The following is a 27,943-nucleotide window of genomic DNA, read 5'->3' as shown; positions in this document are numbered from 1 at the left end:
CGGGGGCGAGCGCAGGTGCCGTTTCGGGCGCGGTCCGCGCCGCCGCGCCCCTCTGTCCCCGGAGATGGCGAGGCCTCGCCGCCGCCGCCCGCCGCCGGCCCGCAGCATCTCCCAGACGCCGCCGAGGCGCCAGAGCCGCTCCCCCCGCGCCGGGGGTACCCGCAGCCCCCGCGCGCGCGAGCGGGCGCGAGGCAGGGCCGCGTGCCCGGGCCGCGTGCTCGCGCGCCCCCGCGTCGCAGGCGCGCGGCCGCTGGCCGCCAGGGGGCAGGCGCGCGGCGGGCCGGGATTGGCCGGCGCCGGCGGAATGGTGTGGCGGCGAGTCCCGCCCCGCCGCGGAGGTGGGAGGGCAGGTCCCTGCGTGACTGGTCCCCCGCCCGCTCTCCCGCCGGGCGCCGCGGCGGCAGTTACTTAGCGGTTGGGAGCGGGCGCTCGCTGCGGCTTTCTCTGCCTGGGAGGAGGCTCTGCCGCCGGGGTGCGCGACGCGGCCGCTTCTCGCCTCGCCATGTCCAAGGAAGCGAAGAAGCCCTTCCGCCAGAGCATGGCCGAGTGGCGGCAGTTCGTCTACAACCCCAACAGCGGCGAGTTCCTGGGGCGCACGGCGAAGAGCTGGGGTAAGGGCTGCCGCGGGGGGCGGGGGAGGGCCGGGGGCGCCGCCCCGGGCCGCCGGTGAAGGCGGGGGGCGGCGGGGGACGAGGCCGAGCGGGAGGGGCCCCGCGGGCGCGAGGAGCGGGATGCGGGGGCCGCGGCGGGCAGGTGAGGCGGCCCGCGAGGCCGCGGCGCACGCGCCCCGGTAACCGTTACAACCGCCGCCGCCCGCCCGTCTAAAAATAGCTCCGGCCGTGACAGCGGGAGCGGGGTGGGGGGCGGGGGCGCCTCCCGGAGCAGGTGGGGGCCGGGGGAGGAAGAGGAGTTTCTGGGAGGGCGTCCCGAGCTGACTCACCCTCCCGCCTCAGTACGCAAATGCAGCAAATTGGGCCCGCAGGCTCCTCCTCCGCCTGATCCGCGGAGGGATGGGGGGGGGGCGGGCGGGGGGGGACTCCGGGGGCCGCCTCGGTGCGGCTGTGACGGGCTTCCGCCGCGGAGGTGCGGGGCCGGCTCCCGCCCCGCGCGTATCTCGCCCAGCTGACGGCAGCCTGCGTGCGTATCAGCGCCCTGCTCTCCATCCACTGCTCACCGCCCCCCGCGCTCCAGCATCGCAGGAAATCGGGAATGAATGAGCGCGAATCGCCTTTGTACTTCCAGAGGGGAGCTGCGGATCAGAGAGGGGAAAAAAACCCCACCAACACCACCCCAAAAAGTTTGAGCCCAAATTGCACAGAGTCTACTAAAGAATGATCGTTGTGTGTCATTGTGCGTCACTGTGCTAAATATGTTCCAATGTAGAGCTTCTGGGCCTTTTATTTTTCTTAAATGAAGGTTCTCCAGCAAAGCTTGTGAAGGCTGTGTTTGTTTTCCTCTTTTCAGGTAGTCTTCCCATTGCTTTCCTCTGAGCTGGAAAGCATGTTATCATAATCTTGTTGCTTCCAGTAAAAATATTTGGATTTTCAGAGTATGTTTTTTCATATTAAACAGTTGTATAAATGCTTAATATTAGGATGTTTCTCCAGTCCTCATGGGACATATTTACTGACTTCAGAAAATGCTGCGTCTCCTCCCAAAACTTGGATGTAGTTGGGATACTTAATAGTTGTGCTTACAAAACCAACAAGAATCTCAGCGTGGCGTAAAGGAACAGGCCAATACATCCTTGGCCTTGACACAATCTCAATGAATGCTAATGTTGAAATAGTGAGGAGGAGCCTTAAAGCAGACTAGGCATGGGGTGTGCTTTCTTTGCGGTGCCAGTGTCTCCTGTCTATCAAGAGAGGGCCCTAGCTCTGACATGAGTTCTCCTCCATTCAGATGGAAATAAGAGCTTGTGAGCTGCTCTGCCAGTTGAATAGCAAAGGAGAGGAAATTTCCACTATGCTGTTGTCTGTCTTTCTGTACAGGCAGGTTTCCTCAAGTGCGTGGGCTGGATGAATGGGTGTATGGATTGCAAAAGTCTGTGTCATGAATATGACGAGCGCAAAGGCTGTGGTGGGCACGTTAGAAATAGCTTTTTAAAAAAACCCACTCTTCTCGTTTAAACCTATCTAGTAGGATAAGTCGCTTACAATGTCACTAGTCTGTGCTAGTCCAAGGCCAATAGATAACACTTGAAATTGATCTTAGTTGGTAATTGAGTTTCTACATCCAGCTCCCTTGACAAAAGATGTTTTTCCATATTGAGAAAGTATGTATAGGCTTAGATAGCAGTTTGAATCATTTTACTTCGTTAGCAAGTTTTCTTAAGTGGTTTAGGTGATTGGTATGTGGTTGGTGCTATATACTTTTTCCTTAGCCTGGACATTGAGGTGACTGTTCAACAACACTATGAATTCTCAGTGTATTTTTTTGTCAATATTTATTTGTCCTGGTGTTTTATGATTTAATATATTGTGCTTTTAAATTTAATTATTTAATTACATATGAAGTAAATTATAGTCTCTGACTGTTTTGGGGGAGTGGTGTGTGGCTTTCTGTTTGGTTTTTATTTTTTAATTGCAGAATACTAATTGAGCGTCTCTGTTGGCACAGAAAAATAGGCAGGGTTTGGTCTCACTTCTGCCCTTGCAGTACTGATGTGATGAACTTAGAGCAATCTCCCTGACTGTTGTTCGTTTTCTGTTGCTGGTCCCCCCTCTGGAAGGCGGGGAGGTGCGAGAGGAGAGCTCTGGTTGCCAGCCTGCTGGGCTGTGCTGTCTCCAGGGGCAGCATGATAAGAATTCAGTTGGCTCTGATTCTTCCGTGCGTATTTCTCTTGTCTCAAGACGGCTTCCTCACAGAAATGAGACAAAAACAATGGAGAAACTGTTAAATAATAGTTATTCACAGTATGTGCATGTTTTGCCTTAGTCTGAGGCAGTCCTGGGGGCTTATGTAAATTGTAACTGCAAGGCAGTGATTATCTGTGAATCTGAGTACTGTGGCATTGGAGTACTGATCTTTATCTGCCATTTCTACACCAGGATTTGTGAAAAGATCAAACACAAGCAGCTCATTTGTCATGTAACAGAGGTATGTTGCCTTTTAGAGTTTTGTGAAACCCCTGTACTAAGTTTCCTCTTGCTGTAAAAAATGAGAGATTTTTACTTTACTTTTTGCAGACTTCAGGGATAGTTCAATTTGAATCACAAATCGGTATCCAAATTAACAAAAAACCCCCCACCAAAACCCTTACATTTTTAATTATCTGGCATAATAATTTGTTGTATTAAAGAAACAGAAAATACTGGAAAAAAACCTGTTGATGACTTGACTTGGTGGTGTTTTCAGCAACACGGCATAAGGGGCGCTAATAGTCCTCTCAGTGGTTATGGAAAGGAGGATGGGTCCTGGGGTTCCACACGGGGTGTGATCAGGTAGGGCAAAAAAAAGGACAACTTGGAAGACTGCCATGTGGGGCCTTCCTGTAAGTAGAAGGAAGATTAGCATCTGACTGTGCCTGTAATGGCAAGGCGCTGCGCCTGCCTAGAATTACAGCAAGAACAGAGTGAGATCATCGTGAAAATACTGTAATGGGATGCTCACTACACACTCAAAATGGGTGCATAATCTTACAATATAGACTCATTTTACACAAGGTTACAGAAAAATAATTTGTGCCAAAAAAAAAAGGCAATGTAGAGTCTAGCAATACTTCATTTATTGTCACATTAGGTGTCATGTCAAGCCTATATAAGCCCTTCTGTGAAGCTAGTTGTGTTAAGGTGTTCAAGGTAGAGGTGGCATTGTCTTGAAGTACATAGAAGAAATTCGCACCTGCTCAATGTATTTTGAATGCTTAGCTGTATCCTTCAGTGCACAAATATGTGTTTGAAATTAAAAAAGCCAAGCAAACAAAACCCCACAAAAACCCCACCAACAAAACTTTTAGGAAAGCTTTGCACCATGTCAATGGATATACAGTTTTGTCAATCACCATAACAAAAGATCCAGTTTTGATTCTGCTTAGTCTTCACTGAACTCTTGCTAGGATATAGAGTGCTGTCAAAGTTTTAACTGTTTTTTTGACTTGATTCTTCTGTGTTCTTTATCAGTGTTTTGAGCAGGGTTTTGTTGTGATTTAGCTTTTTTCACAGGTAGTGTAATATTAAACATCCTGGCATCACTGCCGTTGCAGTAGAAGCACTTACACATCCAAGCTGGGAATTGGAGAGACACAATGTTCTTTTTTTGTATTGTGGCAGATGGACAGTTCATGTAAAAATTCCTGCACAGCCAGGAATATGACTGCAGTCAAAAGCTTACTAAACTTTTCCATGATACTGCCTATCATAATAAATTAATATTTGAGAAATCAGTAGAATATTTTGTTTTCCATGACACAGATCACTCTGAAAAAAGGTGGCTTGCCTTCTGTTGTTGCAGGTATCAGTAGGGTCTGGTGGTACAGTGAGGATATTTGGGGAGTTTGGGGTTTTTTTGAGTTGTAAATGCTTAATTATTACCTTAAGCACAGTCTTTTGTGATTCTTTGCAAGTGTTGCACTTGACAGTTTTTATTGTCTCCTGAAGCATTTAGCCAAGTTATATGTGGAGCCCTGGCTTACTGTGAAATAAACTGTGCACAGGACTGAGGTTTTATTTCTTCCTGAAGTCTTCCCTCCCTCTTTCTTCTTCCCCCTATCATCCCCAAAATTTGCAAAATAGTAATTCTATAGCGTGTCAAGGGAATAGATTTGAAACATGATTAGTGCTTATCTGTGTTAGTTTAAGGCAAGGAAATTCATCTCCAGGTGGACCAAAATCCTTTTTGATATTGCTGGTGTTGGTGGTAGTCACTAGTAACATTACTTAGTAACATTAAATCCCACTAGTTAAAGATACTGAAGAATCATCATTGCAGGTGATAGGATCAGTGCAGCATGGAATCCAACAAACCACGAAGGCAGCATTTAATTTTCATTGTTGCAGGTAATGTTGAATAGTTGCTTCCACGTCTGTTGTGAGAGTGTATGTATCTACATATAGGTAGATCTGCCAATCTGATTTCTGCCAGACCAACATGCGATGAGATTGGAAAGTTTGTATTTATCATGGAAATGAGGTACATGGTATCTTGCACTCACCAGAGTCAGAAATTCTAATTTCTAATTTTCATGGTGGAGAAGTGTTGTGATCCCTGCAAATGGACTCCAGCTAATCATGCCACCGATATGTTGGTTCAGAAATAGCAGTTTTCCAGATCTGACTGTTGCTTATCCATGGGATATGCAGGGTTTTTGGTACCATGATGCCATGCAAAAAAACCCAAACCAAAAAAAAGCAACTAGGTAAATTGTAATGCAGAATTTTTGTTTTGACAGTTTTCCTTGTGTGATAGTTTTAGTGTCAAAGACCAAGAGACTCAAAGGGTTTGGTGTAGCAAGATGTTCTGCAACAACTGAGTTGAGTTGCATGTTAGATGTGGTAGCTGTACTTTCCTTGGAGTGAATGTGGAGGATAGTTTTCCACTGTTACTTGGGTACATCTTGTTTCCTGACAAGAATCTAGTGTTATGCAAAGTTATTTTGGCAGAGTTTCTTGACAGGTTATGGCTTGTTCACTGTGATTAGCTTAGGATAATTAATACTAATAGGCTCACAAAGAGCAGCTTACTCAGTTTGAGGCTGTTGGAAATTGCAGAGGGTTTTTTGTTGTTTGTTTTTTCCCTCTTTCTAATGTGGAAAAAGTAGCATAAATGGGTCAGTTTAGTCTCGTGGTCAGTGTTCTGCAGTGCATTTACAAGCTGTATTAAAATAAAGATTAAAAATAATCTGTGTGTGTGCACTCGTGCTTTGCTGGACTGCGGCAGGTTAGTGTTGTTTCATGGCTGTGAATAGAAAGTCTTTCTAGCCTTGTTACTGCTGCAGCCCCGGCGGATATGGTGTTGCTGGGAGGAACAGGGACTCCGTAAGGGGCTCTTCACACTGCAGTCTCCACTGCAGAGTCGATCACTGAGTTTTAGGCACTGGGGTTCCTCGTGTGTTCCCCAGTATTGGCACTCCCTCTGTGGGCAGGAGGGCTCCCCAGGCACTGCCTACACGTAGCAGTTGTCCCCTGCCGCAGCTCTTGGCAGGGGAGGGGGACCCCGGCAGCCCCCTTCCCCGCTGGAGTAGAGGCTGTGTAGGTGGGTAGGCACAATTGCTTCGACTGAGGGAGCAAAGGAAGAGAGCTGCAGCAGGCGTGGGTCAGCTCTTCAGGGTGCTTCAATTAGGTCCAAGGCCAGTATTGCAGATGGTACAGTAGTATGGGCCCAGAGCAGTACTGTACTTAGGGCCATGTCTGCTTAGAAGTGCACCATTGTGGTGCTCTTATGCCCATCAGTAATAAACAAGTGGGCAGGGATTTTTCAAATTTTTTACCCAGTGAAGTTAGGCGTCATCTTTTGGAAATTAAAATACAGATGTATTCTGAAATACCTCAGTGAAAAAGATTTCCCAGACTTTCTTGCTTTTATGCTAATTGGCACAGGAGGTGCTTATCTTGTCTTAAATGCCAAACTTTTTGTCTGTTCCATTGGAACTGATTGATGAATGTCTTGGTCACTCGATGGAAAGTGTACTGCTTAGGCAGCTTGATGAAAGTGTATTGAATAATCGATTAATGTGTATGGATCAAAATGAGAGCTGACTGAAGGTTTTGAAGGGAGTTTGTTTGTTTGTTTGTTTGTTTTGTGATACCCAAAATACATTAGGTATTAATCAGAAGATCACTGTTCTGTTTTGGATCCAGTTAAAGTAATTGTAAGTTTACAGGTAAAGCAAATTGCTGGTATGCCAAATACAGATGCAACTTCTGTAATGGCTGTTCTTGATGAGGATTTCTACTATTTGTTTTTATATGCTCTTTTCAGCTTCTAAATAGCCTTAGAAATAGTTTATAATAGATATCTAGCTGTCTTGTTCATTATACAGCACACTTGGTCTTGTGTTCACATACTTTGCTACTTAACTTCTACTCTCTGTGTTGTATCTTACATCTCAGTGGTTCCCAAATGTATTTTAAATAGCTGATCACTTTTAGGTTATTGCAGATTGGTAACTTTCTCAACATGTGAAATTGAAAACTAAAACCAAAGCAAAATCCAGTAACATTCAGCTGGTTGCTGCAGGGAACTTCCCTTACGGCAAAGATAATTTGGGAACCACCTCATCATTTTAAAAAATGTACACTGAATTCTTTGAGGAGAAGTAATACAGTTACTTGCATTTTTAGCAGTCAGGGATTACTGGGGGCTGTAGTACACTAGAAGACATTTCAGTGCAAAATGCAAGCATAGTTTCGGGGTCAGGAGCCAGGGGCTAGGCTTCCTTCTGTCATCTTCCAGTGGACAGTACGCATCACTAGGGTACAGTCATTTTTGCTTTTTCTATGGAAGGGTGAAAAATGCTGCACTTGATTCTCTCATAAATCACGTGTCAGTGGTAGAATGTTGCATAATAGTTTTGATGTGCTTTTCTTGACCTGAGTTTTATCTCTCTGGCTTCCTGATAGCAGCTTTACAGCTAGAATATTTTATAAAAATTGAATTTGCATCATGGTTCGGTTATGTTTTCGAAAGTTTTGAGATGGCTCTCTGTGCGTCTGAATTCCTTAATACTTGTATAGCTCCCATTCTTTTTGACAATGTCTATGCATGTGTCCTTAAGTCTCAAGTGATCAGTCTTAAAACAGACTCACACGCTCTTTTTTTAGGTTAGTATTGTATAGTTGATTAATAAAACAATTTCTGTTGAATCTTAAATGTCTTCCAGTAAGTCTTCGATCCGTATAGTATATATGCTTCATCTTTAGTTGGGAACTAACTCCAGGTAAATGAAAATTTTAAAAGGTAACCTAATAGTAATCATCAATACATATTCTCAGAACTTCTGAAAACAAAACCAAGGAAATGTTGCAAACAGTATGCTGTTAGTTTTTTGCTTTAGTGAGATATAATACCATGGTTCTTCAAGGTCAAAAAACAAATAATGCAAGAGTACAAAACCATGTTTGAAAACTTAGTAACAAAAATAACTGAGCTGTCTCAAATTTTAAAGGGTTTTAAATGAGGGTTATATTTATGAGAAAAAGGGCAGAAAGTTCTTTGAAGATCTCCGTAGCTGATCTGAGTCCCTGTCATCTCTAAAGCAAGATTTTAACTTTGGCCTGTCTGTTACCTTGTCTTTTCTGTAAAAACTGATCTGTATATCCAGAGTGCATGTCTCTGCATGCACAATGAAAAAATGGGAAAAAAGAACAGGGAGTAAAATAAAATCACTTCATCTCAGTAAGTTTTCAAGCTGTTTTCCCATGTAGGGTTCTCAGTGATTTGTTGTAGCTAAGTGATGGAGAGGTACAGCATCATACTAGGCTATTTCCTTGAGGATGTTTCCTCAGGTTTTGAGGACCTCTTTCTTAAGCAACTGTCAAGTTGAAGCCAGTAACATATGTGTAATTGGTGAATTCCAGGAACACTGCCGGGTTCCTGAGGTAGATTGGTAAAGCAGGTGGATGTGTTAGGCCAAGACTTGATAAGTGATTAGAAGCCTTGGTTTGTTTTTAAAAATAGGCAGCAGAAAGCATTTTCGCCTTGAGAAGTCCCTTGTAACAGGACATACGTGTGAATGAATACTCTGTGTGGAGTTCTCTCAGATATCAACTATGTTATTAAAGCACCAATTGCTTCCTACCTGTTCTGGATCCAGTGTAATAATTTTATCTTTTCACTCAGTTCTTTCGTCTTCTCTACAACCCCTTCCTTTCCAGATGAAGAACTATAATTCCCTTAAACAAGTGAAACTATTTTTTTTTCCAGTGGACTGCTTAATCATCTTTGCCAGCTTTCCTGTGTAGCCCAAGGGTCGGTTTTTAATGTTTCTCTCTTAAAAATAGACATGTCAAAATGCTCTGTAAGCTTTAAGAGCCTGAAAGTATGAAGAAAACGTTTTTGCATGCATTATTCTGCCCTTTGCAATACATATGCATGCTAGAGGCCAAAACCAAATGTTGTGTTGCTTCTTTTCCATTTTGTTTTTCAAAATAGTTAATGGAATTAGCTGAAACAAAAATAGTAATTTTAGCTTTTTCTTTACAGGTTTGATTTTACTATTCTATCTGGTATTTTATGGCTTCCTAGCAGCACTCTTCACATTCACAATGTGGGTTATGCTTCAGACACTGAGCAGTGATATACCAAAATATCGTGACCGGATTTCTAGTCCAGGTAACAGTGTATTTATTTTTTCATAAACCTCTGTCTGGTTTAACAGCTAAGTTTCATTTGAGACTTGAGTTTGAAGCATGAACTGCCGATGGGAAACGGTGATTATTAGTTACTTAGAGGCTTCAAAGGTAAAACTTGTTGTGAGGCAAGTTATATACATTTATAGCACAAAATCAGTCAGTAGCTTTTTGTTTGTATGTGCTAACTTTTGTTTTCTCTAAGTTCTTTTCAGTTGAATTTGTCATGTAAGTAGAGAGCAATTTTACCTGAACATCCACACATGTTGTAGAAGTGAGTTTATCATTTAATCAGACTGCTTTAAAGATACTATAAACCAGTTCTCTTGGATCAGATGGAAGGCTACCTGTGATTAGTATTTGATACTTTGAAGAAAGTACAGGAAGTCTGTACTATGGGTGTAATTTGCTCAAGAGCGTGTGAGGACTGTGATATGAAGGCATTTCCAGAGTTTTCATTATAGTATTAGCTTTCAACTGACATGGACTGTCTGTGGATTCCAGGGGCTGTTGACCTATTATGTAGGGATCCTCTGAGGAGGGAGAGTCCCGTTTTATGATAAAACTAAGTCCATGTAACATGTAGCTGCCACTGAAAGTGGTGTCTTCCTGGAACAACTACTACCTTTGTGTACGTGCCCATCCAAGTCCCACTGTTGGCTGGTTCAAGGAGCTGTATGTGACAGAAAAAAACCTCTGCACAAATAAAAATGAATGATAAGGTGGTTGTCTTTCTTATTTTTTTTTTCCTTTATATTTTTCCTTCTTTTTTTACTTTTAAAGATTGTTTTAAATATATCACAAAAATCTGTCATTATAGGCTCTATTCTGATGTATCTCCATATTGGAAGAAAATTAAGGATTTTCTCTCTGAAAGATTTAAAACATGCTTGTACATACTTTATACCAAAGAGATTAGTGTTTGCTTATTACTGTTTCTGGAGAATGTCTTAAGTATTTGATTTGTATATGCAACTTAAATGATTGGGCCACCTGAAAATTTGATAAAATATTTCAAATTTTATAATAACTTGGCTTAGGGATCAAATTTATGTTTAAAACACAACAAAACTAAATGGCTATGCAATATTAATATTTTGTTGGAAGTTAGATGACATTATTTTTTAAAATATTTTTTCCCTTTTCTGAACTCCCAACTCTTAAAGTTAATCAGCATCTTGCAGCTGCGTTGGCACTTAAGATGATACAGTAATCTTTGTGTGAGCAAGTTGCAGTTGGGCCAACATGATAAATGTCTGCATTCTGAATAGAATTTGTTCTGATGTAGTGTTCAGGCCTTCTCTAACGAGTGTCCTCTTATAAGGGATTCTTCAGGATTTGTGCTGTTTTTTCAAGCTAATAATGGGCTAAATGCTGGAAATAATAATAATAATAATGATTTAAAAGACCTGCTTAATTTAAAAAAAAGGGAAAAAAAGGGGGAAAAAAAAAAGAAGGAAAAAAAGGAGGTGGGTTAGTTGACCATTTTTCCCTGTTTCCTTTGTGGTAGTCAGAACCTTGGTAGTAGATGGAGCTGTGGGTAGCTGTGACTTAATACTGGACTTGAGTGATGAGTTTTTCTCTTTTGCCTCTCGCAGTTCAGGGAATTAATTTTCCTTTGGTTTGAAGTAAGTCATAGGGGATGTTTGTTTAAAAAAGTATGTATGCCACAATTAGTTTTTGATTTAAGAATTCCTATAATATTTCTGAATTAAATTTTTGTATTAACGATGTCTTTAATTACTCATACATAAAAGTTAGTAAAATTGCTTATTTCTGTTTTAATGTTTCTCTTTAACTCTGTCATTTTTCACTTGCAGTGAAACATGTCATGTTCCTGGCTGTAAAACTTTAAATTATAAAAAAAATTCTACACACAAAACCTGGATGGCGTAGGTCAAAGGTTTTACTCTTGTGTTAAACATACTTGGAAATCTCAGTTGATTTATTTTGTAATTGTTGTTTGGCTTGCATTGTACACTGGCATATAATAGTATCAATCAAATCCAGATTATTTAAAAACCTTTTTTTTAAATCCCTCTTGGAACTATAGGATAATGTAATCTCTGTTACAATCCTAGATGTGATCCTGTGTTGAGGCTGCTAATTCTGTTCCTCTAGAAGAGCCCAAATCCTGTGCGTTTTACAGTCTATGCATCAGTCCTTCAAATAGCTTTTTCTGTAGAATTTACACCGTGGTCTTTAGGCAGACTGTGATCCACTGGAGTTGGAGCAGTCTCTTCATTATAGGATGTTTTTGAAGTTCCCTTGAAGCAATAAATCTCTTCAAATTATGGTTTTATTCACTGATTACTAGTTTAGTTACTTTGTCATACTCACTTTGAAAAACAGCATCTAAGTCCTTCGTTTACAGTATAATTCTATAGATAATAACAATCTCTTCTACCTCAAAACCCCTTAGTGTGTAAAACCCTTTCAGTGATTTTTCAGCCCTGTTACTAATTATCTTGTATTTTGTTGAATCCCAGTTCAGGGTGGATGATGACTGTAATGGTGAAAAGTAATTTGCAGTCAAAAATGGTATTTGTAGTTTTATATGGACTGTCAGTCAGTAAGGCATTTAGTTGTGGCTTGCCTGGAAATAATTTAACTGCTGCTAATGCAGAAAGGAGAATTTATAATTTATTGGAAATCCTACAAAAAAGGTAGAGTGAAAAAACATTAAATAATTGTATTATTTTTTTTTTAGAATCTGAAATGTTTGTCATACATTCTAGTATATACCTTTATTATTTCCCAATTTAAACTATTTGTAGTAGTTTCTGCTTTCAGATAAGAAGCTTGGTCATTTCTATAGGTGAATCCTTAATAGACCCAGGCTGCTTAATTGCACTTTTTATATGGTCTCCAAAAGCTTACTGTGATTGATTAACTACAGTAATGTATTATGAATCCAATATTAAGACAACTTACCCAACTTTTATCTTCCCACTGTAGTCTTATCTTCTTAAATGTTTATTTTGTATAAAGAAGGCCTCTTTTTTTTGTTTTTTTAATTCTGGGAGATGAGTTGTGTTTTCTGTCTTAAATTTTATTCATTTGGGAATCTAGTTTTATTTGGTTTTGCCAGAGGATAGGAAACTACATGGCATTCTAAGCTGATACAATTAGTTGCTACTATAACTGCAACTTCTTCCCTTACGCCAAATTTGATGTTGGTCCAAACCATTTTAATATTCTAATTTAGAAGAAAACGAATCTGATAAAAAATAGGTTAGGTGGATTTTTGTGGTGTTTTTTGTTTTTTCTGTTTTCTTTTGCGGTACTGCAATGTCAGTTCTCAGCTATACTTGAAGAGACAGATGCATGGACACTCATCTGTTAATCACAACTGCAGGGTTTTTATCTGTTCTAATTATTTATATTAAATAAGAGTTATCTTAAGGTAGTGTGAATAAAGCAATCAGTCATATGCCCTTTTCTGAACAGATTTAATCTCTTCTGCTATATCTGGTGGTATAGTGCTATTTAATCTGCTATTGAAGCTGTGATGAGTAATAGTAACATTAGGTATCTGTGTTAGTGACAACTCCTGATGGTACAGGGCTGTAGGTATTAGCAGAGAGTGGAGTGTGCCTTTTGCTTTCATCTGCTACAAAAAAATCCATAAGATTTAACTCTGTACCTTTCTTTACCCATATCCTGGGAAGAAGGACAGTTCACCTCTATCGGGGGCCCAAACTCCATGTCAGTGTCTGCCTTTTTCATCCTTCAACACAAAGCTGGACTTCAGCACTCGATAATCCGTGTCCCTGTTTCTCCCACCGGTCCTGGCTCCCTGGCTGTCCATTGTTCCTGTTCCAGCACCCGCGGCCAGCAGCTGACCGAAGCCAGCCGTAGGCCCCCCCTGCAGCGGACAGGGGGACCCCGACTGCTGCAGTGTCCGGTGCTAGCAGCCTGGCAGGCGCCTCACGAGCGTTGGTAGTTACCGCAGCCTGACTAAGGCGTACCCCTTTCAAGTGACACGCGTGCAGTGGTTTAATAAAGTTTCTTGTATTCTCTATGAAACAGATGACATCTAAACTTTCTGTTTGAGGAAAGGACTAACAACTAACTTGGCTTGTCTGTTTTGATTGGGAGATCTTTCAAGCCATCTTTACGCATTATAAAGTTTTATAAAATACTTTGTTTCTTGTGGATTTCTATGAGATTAATACAATCATAGCTTCGCTCTATATAGTCTAAAGCTTTGAAGCATGGCTTTAACTGGAGGTTTTCTGGGTGTGGTTGTGGGTATTTTTTCCATTTTTTAAGTTTAATTTGCCGAATATCGAAAGTGGGAAGTGAATCAGTAAAATTCTTTGATTGAAAGCGATTAAGTTGATGATTTTGCTATTCCTAATCAGTTGGGTTTGGTTTGTGAATTGCAGTTATACATTGGATTGAATTTAAGTATTAATTCATGTAATGTTGATTTTGTTAACTGGCTTTGAACACAAACTACCTTCCAGTACTGTGGAATATAGGGGTAACATTGATGTTTCTTCACAGATAGGTATTTTCCAATTTATGGATATGATTTTTGAGTAGGTTAGAGTGGTGTAGGAAAGGGAAATTGTTTAGTTCTTTACTTGCATTTTTTCTTTTTAAGGACTTATGATTTCACCAAAGCCAGACACTGCATTGGAATTTTACTTTAACAAGAGTGATGCCCAGTCATATGCAGAATATGTTTCTACACTTAGAAAATTCCTTGAATGTAAGTAAGTTACTCACAACTGCCCAAGTAATTCAGGAGTCTTAATGTTGAGTACCTTAGTTTCCTTTGTTGCTTGTAGTTACCAATTACTAATGAAGACTGATGCAAGTTCAGGCTTACTCTAGACATGTGTGTTATTAAAGTATAGATTTTTACAGAAAAGGTAAGTATCAATACCTATATTGGACAGGGAGCCTGAGCATGAGGAGTAGCGGAGAGTTTTGAGTCCGAGTCCTGTGATTTGGTGACACGGTTGTTTAAATACTACAACTTGTAGAAGTTACATATGCCAGAAGAATTCAGTGTAAAATTACACAGGTCATGTATTTGGAGGCAAAGTTTATCAAGACTTAACGGATCAGTCTTCATCTAAATGGCTTAGTAAACTGAGTGAGAATCCTTTAGTCTTAAGAACTTATTTGCCTTTTTAAAAAATGAGGATTAAATTCATTGGACTTCATTCATTTTCACCCTGATAACACAGTATTTATGGGCAGAAATATTAAAACATTGAATTTAGAACATGGAGGAAAGGTAATACAGGACAAGACTGAAGGATGGCAAAATTGCTAGTTTTAAGTCATACATTATTTTATATATGTGCCTGTATGTACACTTAATCTAGTAATACAGAAATCAATTTAAAATATTAGTAAGTTTAACCCCTCAAAAGTTGTAAATTGGAATTGAGGAGGTGCTGTAAAATCTCACCTGTGTGCGTGAGTTTCTCTGTTAGCTACACAAGCTATACTTTATCTAGATTCGTAGCTTTCATGCCTAATGAAAGCTTTTGTGAGTAGGCTTTTCTTTCAGAGCTCTGCCAGGGGTTCCTGGGAGGAATGCTACATTTCATGATTACCTGCCTCTCCTGCCGTTCAGTGGGTTCTTGACTCTCGCATTGAGAATGAACTTTCCCTTTTTTCATTTTGTTTATGCTTAGCTGGGGGGACAGGGTGTAAGGGAGGGGTACAAAACCACAAAATGTGTTAAATGTGAATAGATGAGCATTTGTGACGATGTGATCTGTGTACTTTTGAAACACAAAAAAGTGAGAAACGACTTGTGATGTTAGTATAACATCAGTTACACTACCTGATGTAAACGTAGAGGCGATTTAATTAGTCATTGAAATACCTGAAGTTTTCCTGTGTGTTTTATAAAAGAAATATATGCAAAGGGAAAACTGGTTTAGTTTCCAGGTAAAAACTTGATTGTTTATATTTTAATACATTATTAGTTTAGAACACATAATTAGTTTAGAATTAGTTTATGTACAGACATGAATTAAGTTGTGATTATTGATATAATTAAAAAAGCAGGACAGCATTATATCTTTTGTAATACTCTTTTTATTCTTTCATTCAAGTGCCACTTCTTGATAGGCTTTGAAAAAGTGTTAAGATGGATATAAGAGACATAGTGCTCTGAAAATAGTCCTTTGAGAAAACTCCTAGACAAGTAACAACTATAAATCAGATGCTTATATAGGCTTCTGCAGTTTTTGGCTACTTGTATGCTTTATACCACTGATTTACAAGCTATTTTTGTTTCATAGCATATGATGATTCAAAGCAATCCCAAAACATAAACTGTACACCAGGAAGAATTTTTGATCAGAATGATGTTGCTGTTAAAAAGGCATGTCGATTTAACCTCTCTGAGCTTGGACAATGCTCTGGAAAGGAAGACAAGACCTTTGGCTATTCTAAAGGAACTCCTTGTGTGCTTGTGAAAATGAACAGAGTAAGTGCCTACTTATTTTTTAATTTTTAGCATAAGTGCTCCCAACTACCACTGTATGAAAAATGATTGTAGAAAAGCACTGAAATATATGTTCAGTTTGCTTCTCAAGATATTTGCATTTCTGGAATAGTGCAATTTACTGAAATGCCTAGCAATTCATGTGTTCCAGAGAGTAAAATGAAGTGAGCTTTTTGAGCATTCCAGTACAAGTATTGGCTTTGATTCCTTGCGTCAAAATATCTGAAAACCTTGTTTTAAGGAGTACAGTGCTCTTTGGTTTTGCTTACTGTTCTATGTAACAGATTCTAAACCACTGTGCAGGTAAAGCGTGTTTTACTTCACATCTGTGTTCTAGAAATGTAATTAGAATGTAATGCATTCTGTAACTCCTAAACTATGTAAGGTGATGAAAACTTTACTGAGTGAATAGGTATGTGGTTTTTCAGTGATGTTACACATTACTTGAACTGCTGACTGGTTTGAGCCATTAATGTTGCATGCTGAATGTAAAATAAGAAAGTAGTCCTTTCTGTGGCCACTGTAACTATTTGAACTTTAACTTAACAATGCTTTAAATCTTAGTCCTAGTCTAAAATTGTGCTTCATATAAAAATTACACTAGATAGATTTGCTCCCTGTATGAACTCTGTCATATTAAGTGGGGGAAAACTTCAAATTCAGTCTGTAAAACTGGAAAGAGGAAGAAAGGCTACAAATATTTTAACTTTCTCTCCTTTAGATAATTGGATTAAAGCCTGAAGGAGAACCACGTATACACTGTACATCTAAGGTCAGTTCTGAATGTAAGAAATAAGTGCATAGTTAATTTTTCCTGTGATTAGGATGAAAAGTGAAGTAATATATTGTGTCAGAACATTTATTTTACTCTCTTCCTTTCATGTTAGACTTTGTACTTTTTTTCTTGTTTTCATCTTACTGTATGTCTAGTTTAGTTCTAGTGTCTTTACTTTCTTCAGTGTACTTTATAAAAATACTTTTTTGTCGTTGTTCTTTCATCTTTAGATGTATTTGAGCTACCTGATTTTGCTTTAGAGTCAAGGAAAATGCATACATGTTATTTGTGGTCTTATTTATTTATTTATTTATTGTGAGTTGTGTTTTGTTTTCCCATTTCATAACTTATATTTTTATTTTTTCTCCATGCTGCAAGTGCACCTTAGACAATTTTATAAATGATGGGTAAGACACAGTGTGGAAACTAATGTTACTGTTCAAGTAAAAGTTGCCTTCAAACCAAGTATAAACTACTCATAATAATGGCTAATCTATGCATATTTGTTGTGTACCAGTGGATTTACACAGAATGTTTTATGGCAACTATAATTGACATCTGCATATTTTTCCTAGACTGCTTGGGGAGCGTTGAAAGCCGTGGTAAGTTAGTAGCTTGAGCAAGGGCTGGAGTCATGGCTTTTACCTTGAGGTGACTGATAAAATGTAGGCTGGGAAATTTCAGTAGTCAGTGAGACAAATGCTGTAAGTGTTCCTGCCTTCATCGTAGGTACCTGTGGAAGGCATAGATTTTAAAACTTGATTTTTGTGAAAGTCTTGATCTCCCCATGACAGTCTGTTGCAAGTAAAGGTGATTCCTTCTCTTATTTGAGACTGATTTCTTTGTGTCCATTCTTAAAAAATGTTGTTCTGCTGGAGGAATTCTCTGCTTCTTTAGAATAAAGCAATTCAGTTCCTTCTACTTTTACTAGTATTCTTTCTTCTTTGACTTCTCTAGTTTATCATTTTTTCATAATGTGGTATCCCAAACAACAGAAGTTTGCCTCTAGCTGAGGTATTATTAATGACAGAATTTTTCCCTCTGTCATCACATTGGAAGTAATAATGTCTCTTGTGGCGAATCTGCTGTTTGTAATACATTGAGTCTTTACTTTAATTGTTTCAGTATTTAGATCTTTCTTTGGGTTATTTCCCAGTCTGTATTTGTAGATGTGATTTCTTCATGTTCAGAGCTTTGAATTTCATTCATGTTTTTGGCCGCGCCTCTCGTTTTTCATGATCATTTTAATGGGATCAAGTTCTCTGAAGATTTTGAACTGCTTATGGCTTGGTGCCATCAGTGAATTAACTTTCTTTTACATCTCACAAGTCCGTATTAAAAACACTAGGTAGGGTCCAGGGCAGTTATCTTCATTGCCAACTGAAATGCCTTGTGATGTGTTGAGAACTAATGTTCAAGTGATTTATAAAATTATTGACGGTAATCCTATTTTATGATGACTGTATTTCTTCAGCTTTCTTACATGGATGCTCTATGGAGACAGTGGTAAAGAGCTGTACTAAGGAAATCACAGACACAGTTCTTTTTCCTATCCTCTTAGGTGATTTCACTAGCAAAAGAATAAGTTTGATAACAACTTGGTTGATCATGGTGGGGTTTTTTTACTTTTTTACCCTTTGAGATACTTACAAATAAATTGTATGCTATGGTATGTATTTTCTTGCATCCTCTTTGCTTAAGTACAAAGTACTGCTTTTTACCATATCCAGTTAGAATTTCTCTGATCTGCACAACTGGTGTTTTTAAATTTTAAGATTATCAATCTTACTAGTTCTTGAGTGACTTGTAGGGAAAACATATGTCAGGCTTTGCTTCTTTGAATGCATCTATTTTATCTTTAATTAGCCTATTCTCACCCTACCTCATCATGATTTACCTGATTAGGAAAGCTTAAGCACTGGTCACAATTTGTCCTTCTCTGTAGACAACAAAGAAGAAGCATCAACAACTTTCATTTTCTCCTTTTGTCTATGCTGCATTTTTACAGAATTTATCCTTTCTGTTACGCAACTTGCTTACTGAAACTAAAGGATTATGCTGTTCTTTACATCAGCTTATGAAGCCTTGTCTCCAATTCCATTTTTATTTCCTTGACTCTTTAGCTGTGTAATGGTTTCTTCCTCTTCTGTAATGGATAAGGTGAATACTTACCTGGAAATAGTATCTTGTGGCTCTTCTGGATCTTGTTGGTGCAAGGATGTGCACTGTGACCCTCTTGTGTGCACACTGGAAAGGTGGAGAAGGATAGCCAATAGGCTTTTGTGCATTTTGCAGACGAGTTTATAATTGCCTTGCATCTACCACTGTATTTGAATGTTCCCTAAATACTGGCTCATAACAGAAGTTGAAGTGTGGTGGTCATTTGTACTCTTCTATTGTTTCTCTTATTTGGGGTGTTTACCTAGTCTTTACCTGACTGATGTGTTCTCTAGGGGTGTTCATTTTGCTTTCAGCAAATGTGGATTAAAAGAATTCAGGGTGTACCACAAAGTTTCATCCAGGTGACATGCGTTTCTGAAAATAAACCCTGTGCTGGATATTAGCTTCATAGAAGCATATTTGTGCACAAATGCAACTTACTAGTAATTTTAAATCTTATATCAGAAATCTTTAACATCTGAGTGGCAAAGATGGATTTTGCTTAAGAGGTGATTTAATTGAAAAGAGTGGAAATCCTACTATCATGTTCCCTTCATTATAGAGCTGACTCTTTTTTTTACCAATTTTTCTTTCCCCTTCATCTGTGTTTTTAAATATTTCTTGTTCTTTATAGTTTTACATATATTGAGAGCAATTTGGAGAAGTGTCTGCCTGGATTTAACATAATCTTTTAAATGGAAAAAAAAATTATTTTAATGAAGAGGACAAGTCTCTCAAATACAAAATAAGGTTAATAGCTCTGTCTGCACATCCTGCCAGTCTTTGCCACCTGAAATGTCATTTTAAGTTTTTCACTTTAAAATTTACATTCTTAAAGCATTCTCCTGTGAGGCAGTTCTTTCTTCTCCCTGCACTTTTCATATGGATTTTTTTTAAACTAGGAAAATTTTAGATAGATTTGTGATTTCAGGGTCACCACACTTGATGGTTGGGGATGCTCCTCCCTCTGCTCCCATATAGTGGTAGCTGTCATGACTGTAATTTCTGTACATTAGGGAAGTGTTTGCAGTGTCAGACATCAATTACAGCTGGTTCTTCCTCCTGCACCGTGGAGGAACTGAGCTGCTGTAGTCTTGAGGATCTCCACAAAGAGAAACAAACCAAAAAAGGATTGAGTTTCCAAGAAGTTTGAAGATCAGCATTTTAGGTCTTTGGTTTGGGGCTGGAGGTGCACAATTTTGTGTGTGCTGGAACATCTTGCCAGCAGTATTCTTTGAAGTTAAAACTACCTTTACTGAAAACTGGAAGATTTAATGCATGATTTATTTTTTTTAGTTACAGAAAAACAAAATAACCTTAATTCCAAAATATACCTATTTCTGCTGTTTAGTGACCATCTTGACTTTGTATTAGGTATCACTTTCTAGTTTACAAGAATGAAGAATGGCTGTATGAATGACACTATGTGCCTTGCTATTGTCAACATAGCATCTGAATTACCTTGCTTTTTGTGACAGAAATCTTAGATGTTTTACAGTTTCTACTAATGAATACTGTGTAATGATACCGTTTCTTCTCAAATGGTTACAGACCAGTCTTGCCCAAGTTCTTTCCTTGGGTCTTTGTACATTATTTTAAAATCTGCAAAAATATTCTAAGACACAGTCTTACTAAAGATCCAGTAAGTGAGGTGGAAGTCTATCTATCCAGCTAAGTGGTCTGATTTTTAGATTTGCTGACTGCCTGGAACTCATGGAAATTATAAATGGTAAGCAGAAAAAGTGACGCTCACTAATGGACTGATTCTTGAAGCTCTTCAGCAAATGCAGCTTGTTTAGGTGTTGGGTTTTTTTTTAAATCGGGTAGGGATATTAATTAGGATTAACTGATTATTACAGAAAACCCCAAACTCCACAGCAGTTGCATGAGACAAGCAGTTGCATGTCCCAGAACCTCTCTGCTATTGCATTGATAGCCTAATGCATATATATTTATGACTGCATGCGTGCCTTGTGTATAGTTGCTCCAGAAAGCTCTACTCCTATATATCTTTCTTGTGTTATTCTGTATTCTGAACTTTTTAACTATTTCAGAAATACATTTGAAAAATCAGTATTTTCAGCTGCATGAGCTTTACATAAAGAATAATGGTGAAAAGCAACATATTTCTACTTAGTAATTATATTTGCTAGCTCAATATTCACAATACCTAATAAACATATATTGAAGAATTGTAATAATTTAGACTGTAAAGGGACAAGAATGTGGCCAGATCCTAAACAACATACTGTATGTTCTTTTGAGGAGGTGAGGAGAAGGTGTTCTTGAGCTGTGGTTTATTCTTTACTATTTCTTGATCTTTGTTGTTTCTCTTTTGTTTAGTTCTGTTACTACAGTTGTCATCTGAACTTTGTAGTGTATGTTTTTGAAATTGCAATTGTTGTATATGGTAGTATAGAAAAAATAATGAAAGTTACTAATGCACTTTGAATTTGTGAATTACACTGAACAAGCAGTGGTGTTCTGAAGATACATTTAGAATTTAGGGGGGATGTTTTAGTGGCATTTCCCTTTATCATGGTAATATGTTTACATTTTTATAGAAAGTCACATTAGATGTGGGCATTTCCTAGTGGTCTGAGCTTGCAGGAGTTTGACATCCTGCCAGGATACACAATCCTGAGGGATACTGTACATAGGGAGGTGTGTCTGTGTATTGCTATACTGATAGCCTGTGTCTGGGACAGCTCAATCATGTATACCTATTTTGTATACTTTACAGATGGGTGACTCCTTAGTCAGAAATTAGGCAGCAACTTTGTAGATAGCTGCTTTTTATTTTACAAGATTTGGGATTATAGGGGAAAGTCAAGTGATAAGGTATGCATATGTATATTACTCCTTTAAGGTGGTGATGACACACAGAAACCCTAGTAACATCAGCATTTTAAACTTGTGTTTCCTTTTAGATAGTCTGTATTCCAAGCCTAGCTGTTAGGAATAGTACACCATTGCAGGGAGGGGGCAGTAGTTCTTGGTGAAGTGTTGCATTGTTCCAAATATGAGAGGCTTGAAAACCTGGTTTTAGACAGAAGTTTAGACAGAAATTAATGTTCAACTTAAATACAGATGTGCTTTTGCTTCACCAAAATATACAGGCTTGCGTGTGTATACTGGGAATTTTAGCTTATATATGGAGTTTTTTTGGTTGTTGTTAAATTATTCATTGCAATTAATATCCTCTTCCCCCCTCCCCTTTTCTTTGACTCATAAGGGAAACATGAAGGCAAGCTGTCTTGACTTGATTACTAATTTAAATACTACTGTTAATAATCCTTACTGTAGCAGATGTGTGCAGCATGTAACAGTTTGCCAAAAATAAATCTATTTTGGAAGTTATTTTAAGAGTTTGTAGCTCAGCTGCCTTTTCTTAGGGATCTTGCACTTGATCATTGAGTTATAGTTCTAATTTTGTATTCATTTTTATGCAAGCAGATGTTAACTTTTACTTTTGTTGCTTTCTCTAATAACAGGAAGAAGGCATGGTTGAGATAAATTATTTTCCTCCTGAAGGCTTGATTGACTTAATGTACTTTCCATACTATGGAAAAAGCTTACATGTAAGTATGCCTTAATGATGGTCTTCATTTTGTATATGTTTTGTTTCTGTTTACATTTACAATTACTAATTCCAGATTGATTCTGAAGTTTGAACTTTGTAATGAGGTACTCATAAGAAATATTACCAATGCAGAAATTTCACAGTGCTTGATGAGATTAGAGATATGTTTTAGCAGACATAAGGAAGTTGGGCATTGTCCTAATGAAGAAGAGGCTGTATACTAGCAGTAATACGGGCATCTGCTGGTTTCTGATCACTGATATCTTTTGGAATCTTTTTGAATGCAGGGAAAGACAGGAGAAGTAAACTGATTCATTGGATTACAATACAGTTTCTAATAGATAATCCTTGGGATTTATGTATAGCATATTAATTTTATAATTCATTATGGTATTGTTGATTATATTTCTTTGTGGCTCTGCGGTCATGTTTTCTGTTGGCTCTGTTTTGAAGAAGCACTTCAAGGCAGTAGATAGATTTATTTATTTATTAAAAAAATTTATCTTTGTGGTTTTTTTGCTTGCTCCATCTATCCTCATTGTATTCTGACACAGATTTTATTTATCCAGTTGAGGAACACTTATGTTTTAAAAAAGCCCAAAGATCACTACTTTATTAACATGGAATACAAAGAGTTAAAAACTCCAACTTATTTTCAAACTTAAATTTAGGGTTGTTTTTGTTTTCTTGCATCAACTTGTGATAACTCCATACAGTAAAATCTGTACCTTCTGTCAAATATAAAAGTATATTGCCTCTTACTGACCATGTTATTTAGTCTAATAAACATATTCACTGTTCACCACTGAAGATAAAAGTACTTTTTAAACATAAATCTGTTAGATCCATAGTATGCCACAGTGGCTGTTTGTAATTTTCTGAAAGTGACTTTGTGCTAAATTATTCTTTTATCAGTTATTTTTCTAGTGTACTCTCTGCTTACTTGCAGGAGTTCACATAACTTTTTTTTATCCTCACATGGGTTTTACTAATGTTTCTTCAAGACTTGCTTTCATGTTACTTACGGGTAGTTCTGTGTTTTCCATTTTGTTGCCAGACTTTTTGAATTGATAAACCATCCATTTTTTTAGACATACAAGATTAGAGAAAGACTGCCAACCCGTGCTTCCAACAGGCAGAGTCAGTACGTACTCTGTCCCCTTCTTGGAATGACAGAGGAGGGAAAGAGAGCACTGCTTCCCTAAGAAACACAAAATGTAGCATCAGTAGACCTTGAGGTGTCAGAACGTAGTTTGTACCAAAGACAGGATGAAGAACTTTCTTGACAAAATTCCTTTCTTGCTGCTATGTTGATGGAAAGATTATGAAAGCAGACTAACAAAGTCAGGCAAAGCTCAATGCTATTCCTTTCTTGACTTAGGTGATTAGGAAAAAGCTTACTTTTTTTAATTAAATTTTTTTTTATTAAATTTTTTTAATAGTTTTTGGTTCAATATCCTTTCATGTTCACTTTGTCATGTGGGATAAGGGCTATGGTTTGAGGGATTCTTCCTTATGTGAGGCTCAATTCTCATACCATTAGTATACTGTGAAAAAGAAGAGTTGTGAGAGGTTGAAGTATTTGACTAGGTGTCAAGAAAGTGGATTGATTTCTTGGCTATGCAACAGAATTTTTATATCAGTGTGGAATTGTTGAATTACTTTATTCTGTAAAGAAGTTCAGAGGATTCAACTAATCTTGCTGCTCTTGTGCTAAGGTAGGAGCCATAAAAGTACTAATATCTACTGTTTTGTGGTCCAGAACAGTTATTTGCCTTTTGCTGCTCAGCACAGTGAGCCCAACTCCCTGACCTTAGGGAATGTTAGCTTTTTTAGATCATCTGTAGTGCTTAATAAGGATGCTGATTCTCTTCCCTCCTCCCCCCAAATTTTATACTGAGTAAAAGTCCATTCTGTTATCATCTATCTTCAAAATATCATAGAAATTTGTGTACCTATTTGAAAAATCTTGGTGATGAGAAGACTTCTCTGAGGAAACACAGGAATTTTATTTCTGATTTTTAGAAAACTCAGTACCTCAAGTGTGGTATCACCCTTACAACTGGAGAATTTTGAGGGTGCCTCGCTTAGCTGCATTTCTCCCTCCCATTTTGAAGTTTACAAGAGCACAGGAAAATTTCTGATGTAGTAAAATGACCATCCAAGGAAAGCATTTATTTCAATCTACTTCTTACTAGTACTTCACATTAAAGATTTTAGCACATCAGCTTCCATGCCATCATGCTTTGTAAATGAGACTGAGTATCCTGTAGTGCTTTCTTTAGTAGAGATGTAAAGAAGATAGCCTAAAAATAACAGAAAAGCTTTAAGAAGTCTCTTAAGTTAATGGAGGGGGGGGGGGGGGGGGAACGGGACGAACACCTAACACAAAATTTTGATCAACTTAAGATTTAAGGCTTATGTTTTTATAATACTGTAGTGTCATATTTAGTCCACTGGCTTATATGAATTTTTGCCAAGAAAAAAATAACTTTGCTTAATCAGCAGTCAGCAGTATTGACCTAAAAATATAAATAAATTATGGAAATACTTTATGAATATTGGATGAAATACTGCTTTAACAGTGTATAATAAATAAGCTCTTATTTAATTCATAGGCATTCTACAAGACAATTCAAGTTGTCCTAATTGGACTTGAGAAATAATATTGAGTTGACCAGAAAAAAAAATATTCTGCATTCATTCTTTAATTTTTATTATAGGGAATGAAGTCAGCAGTTGTAATTGTTCTACCAAATACGATTGACCAGGATACTGTCAGAACGTTCAAGGAAAGGTTTCTGTGTAAAGCTATCAAACAGATAACACATTTTAGAATGGATTGCTGCTGAACAACTAAATGGGATAGGGTGGAAGGGTAGCTAGTTTACTAGTATTTTTTGAATCATGCTTTTGGCAAAAACCACTTAAAACTATGCTAGAAAAGTTATGTTCTATAACAGATTTAAAAAAAAACCAAACCCAAAACAGAGGAGACAGTGGAATGGATAGGAAGAAAGACTTACCATTTCAGAGGCTGTTTCAGGTAGAGGTTTCTAGAAAAATTGGATCCAATGTAATAGAAAGGGGTGAAGTCATGTGCCTCTTGAAGATACTGTCTGTGACTTAAACTATGTTGAATGTATTAGTTAAGAAATGGTATGAAGAATGTATACCTGACTATTTAACTTAGAAAAAAAGAGTCTTACCCAAGTCACATTTGACTTTGAAAAGTTGGGTTCTTAATTAGCTTTTTTTCTTAACTGTTCTGATGGATTAAATGTTAATTTAAATGCTAACTTACTCTGGTATCTCAAATATTTTCCCCATCTTTCTGTTTACTAGGCTCACTATTTACAGCCTCTAGTGGCTGTTCAACTAGCAATTAACTCCAACAGTACCAAAGAAGAAATAGCAATTGAGTGTAAGATCCTGGGCTCACCTAATTTAAAAAATGAAGATGACCGTGACAAGTTTCTGGGACGAATTGCCTTCAAAGTTCAGATGACTGAATAGCTGGAGTAAAAAATTCTCCACAAAGTAAACATTGTGTTGTCTGTTTTGTATCAGCTGGACATGCCATTCTAGGATATGAGACCACCTTGGAGAATGTTAAGGTGGTTTACGGCATTCAGGGTAGCATAATAATATGCTTCCAAATCGTATGTTTAAAATCCCTCAAAATAAATGCCTATCCTGCTTCTGCCTGCCCCACTGAAACAGTGTACAGACTATAGTTATGTCATAGGGACCTGTAAATAGCTGTTTTCAAACACATAATAATGGTGACCTTTGTCCTGTTCTAAAAATGTGGTTTTATCCCCCAAGTGAGTGTCTCAAGCTTAATGTGCTGTGCTATGTAAATATTGTATTGATTTAACACTGGTTTAACTGTCATATCTCAATGCTGACACAGTTATAGGGATAAATAATAAATGGTACCTGATTGACATAGTGATTTTTTTGTAAGAGTAAATGCCTCCAACATAAATTGTGTGTATGGGAGTGGGTGGGTGGATGGATGGCTGTATGGAGATGCCTTAAATTGTAGACTGGGTGGTGTGGGAGAATTGAAATGGATTTTAAGAGTTGGTATGGATTTCTGAAAGTAAGTGCTCAACTAGTACGTACTTGTGCTTGTCACTGTGCAAGTATTGTGTACATGTAATACTTGGTATAGAGTTTGGTATTCTAGCTGAGGAATTGAATCTTTTTGTGTTGTTAATTGCTTGCGATATGTGGAGCACAAATAAAATCTATACAATATTTTAGAACTTTTTAGTTCAGAAATATCAATATACAGCAATTTAAATTGTTTAGGGTCCTGGTAACAGTTGTACAACAGAGCTGCTTGAAAGAAATGGCCTTGCTATTGTGGGAACAGGCTTTCATTTTCCAATTAAAAAATTTCCTGAAGAACCTCTGTTTAAAAAAAAAAAAAAAACAAAGGATTGTCTTGATTAAACATTCCTGTTTAATTTATATACTCTGTTTCGTTGCATCATTTTAACATGCTTCACGTCTTCGTCTGTTCTTTCATCTTGGATTTTCTGTGTATTTCCTCATCATCCATTTAGAAAATTGGTGCCATCAACCGCTTTATAGAAATCTCCTATTGACTTGGCGTGGATTACTTGCAGTTTAACTTAAACATTTCTATTAATCCAGTTGCTAAAATTACTACAAATAGACTGGTTTACTTGTGACTGCTCCTCACATTAAACCAAGTTGACCCATTTTATTGGGTTATAACTTCGGCAGTTGTGCTGACGTGGAATTTCTGTTACTCTTCTTTGGGGTTTTTGTTTGGTTTGGTCTCTGTTTTTTTGAGCACATGGTTGACGTTCTGTCCTCTCTAAAGACCACAGCAAATCAGCATTTGTGTAAATACCTGTATGTTCTGCTACTTTGGCCTAAATTTGTTACTTAACATGCTTTTATGCCTAAGTCTTATAGTGGTTTTTAATATTTTATTTAAACATATGAATGATTACTAAAATTCAAGATCCAGTCTTAATGCTCTGCTTTGAAAATGTCTGAGGCCAGTCTAAGCCACATTAGTGCAAAACTTTTTTAACACCTGTGCAAGCTTACCCTGCTGCACAGTTGGAGGAAGCTGCTCTTAATGGGACTTGAACAGTGTCTGGAACCTCATTAAACATAGATTTATACTGGTCTGATACCATTCAGCATGCTTTTTTGTTGTCTACAGAATTGTTGTTCCTACAATATGCAATGGGTACTTTTGTAATAATAGCATGCATTAATACTGAATAAGAATGTTCTTTCAAAACATGCCATTACTAATGTTTTAAATCATGCACTTTTAGAGCTGGGATACCTGAGTTCTTGAAGATGTGACTAATTGCTTCTCTGTATATTAATACTGCCTGAAAGTATTTTTATTAGCCATGAGGGAACGTGAAGTGTGGATGTTGCATATAAGAATGAAAAGGACTAGATCCATGTAAAAATATTTTCACATTTGTGTTAACTTAGGAATGGTAAGAAGTTCTTAAGAAAGACTCAGTTTTCAAATGAGCTGATTTTTGCAACAATTTCTCTTTCAACTTATCTATATAGACAAAGCATGAAATGGCAACTCTTCACCAGCACTTTTCAGACGGGTAGAACTCAATAAACTCCTGTTCTCCCTA

General features: G+C 38.1%; 1 protein-coding gene across 2 annotated transcripts; it reads left to right on the top strand.

The window, feature by feature from the left end:
- Positions 1-326: 326 nt before the first annotated feature.
- On the top strand, positions 327-27,943 carry ATP1B3 (ATPase Na+/K+ transporting subunit beta 3). 2 transcript variants are annotated; one of them, XM_074877601.1, is made up of 7 exons: positions 327-611; positions 9,142-9,270; positions 13,900-14,007; positions 15,563-15,750; positions 16,490-16,540; positions 22,198-22,284; positions 25,632-27,943. In XM_074877601.1, the coding sequence occupies exons 1-7, from the start codon at positions 503-505 to the stop codon at positions 25,800-25,802; spliced, it is 843 nt and encodes a 280-aa protein (XP_074733702.1). In that variant the 5' UTR covers positions 327-502; the 3' UTR covers positions 25,803-27,943. The 2 variants fall into 2 exon arrangements, with proteins under 2 accessions (XP_074733702.1, XP_074733704.1); XM_074877603.1 differs by lacking the exon at positions 9,142-9,270 and having other exon boundaries at positions 328-611.

The sequence above is a fragment of the Strix uralensis genome, chromosome 9 (assembly GCF_047716275.1).
Source record: "Strix uralensis isolate ZFMK-TIS-50842 chromosome 9, bStrUra1, whole genome shotgun sequence".
Classification (NCBI taxonomy): Eukaryota; Metazoa; Chordata; class Aves; order Strigiformes; family Strigidae; genus Strix; species Strix uralensis.
This window is presented reverse-complemented; position numbering and strand designations above follow the sequence as displayed.

What these genes read in the sequence shown, in the direction of transcription:
- ATP1B3 (XM_074877601.1), top strand. Translation starts at nt 503, where the DNA reads ATGTCCAAGGAAGCGAAGAAGCCCTTCCGCCAGAGCATGGCCGAGTGG. An exon ending in ACTTAGAAAATTCCTTGAAT is followed by an intron (nt 14,008 to 15,562) that starts GTAAGTAAGTTA and finishes TTTGTTTCATAG; the next exon opens with CATATGATGATTCAAAGCAA. An exon ending in GTATACACTGTACATCTAAG is followed by an intron (nt 16,541 to 22,197) that starts GTCAGTTCTGAA and finishes CTCTAATAACAG; the next exon opens with GAAGAAGGCATGGTTGAGAT.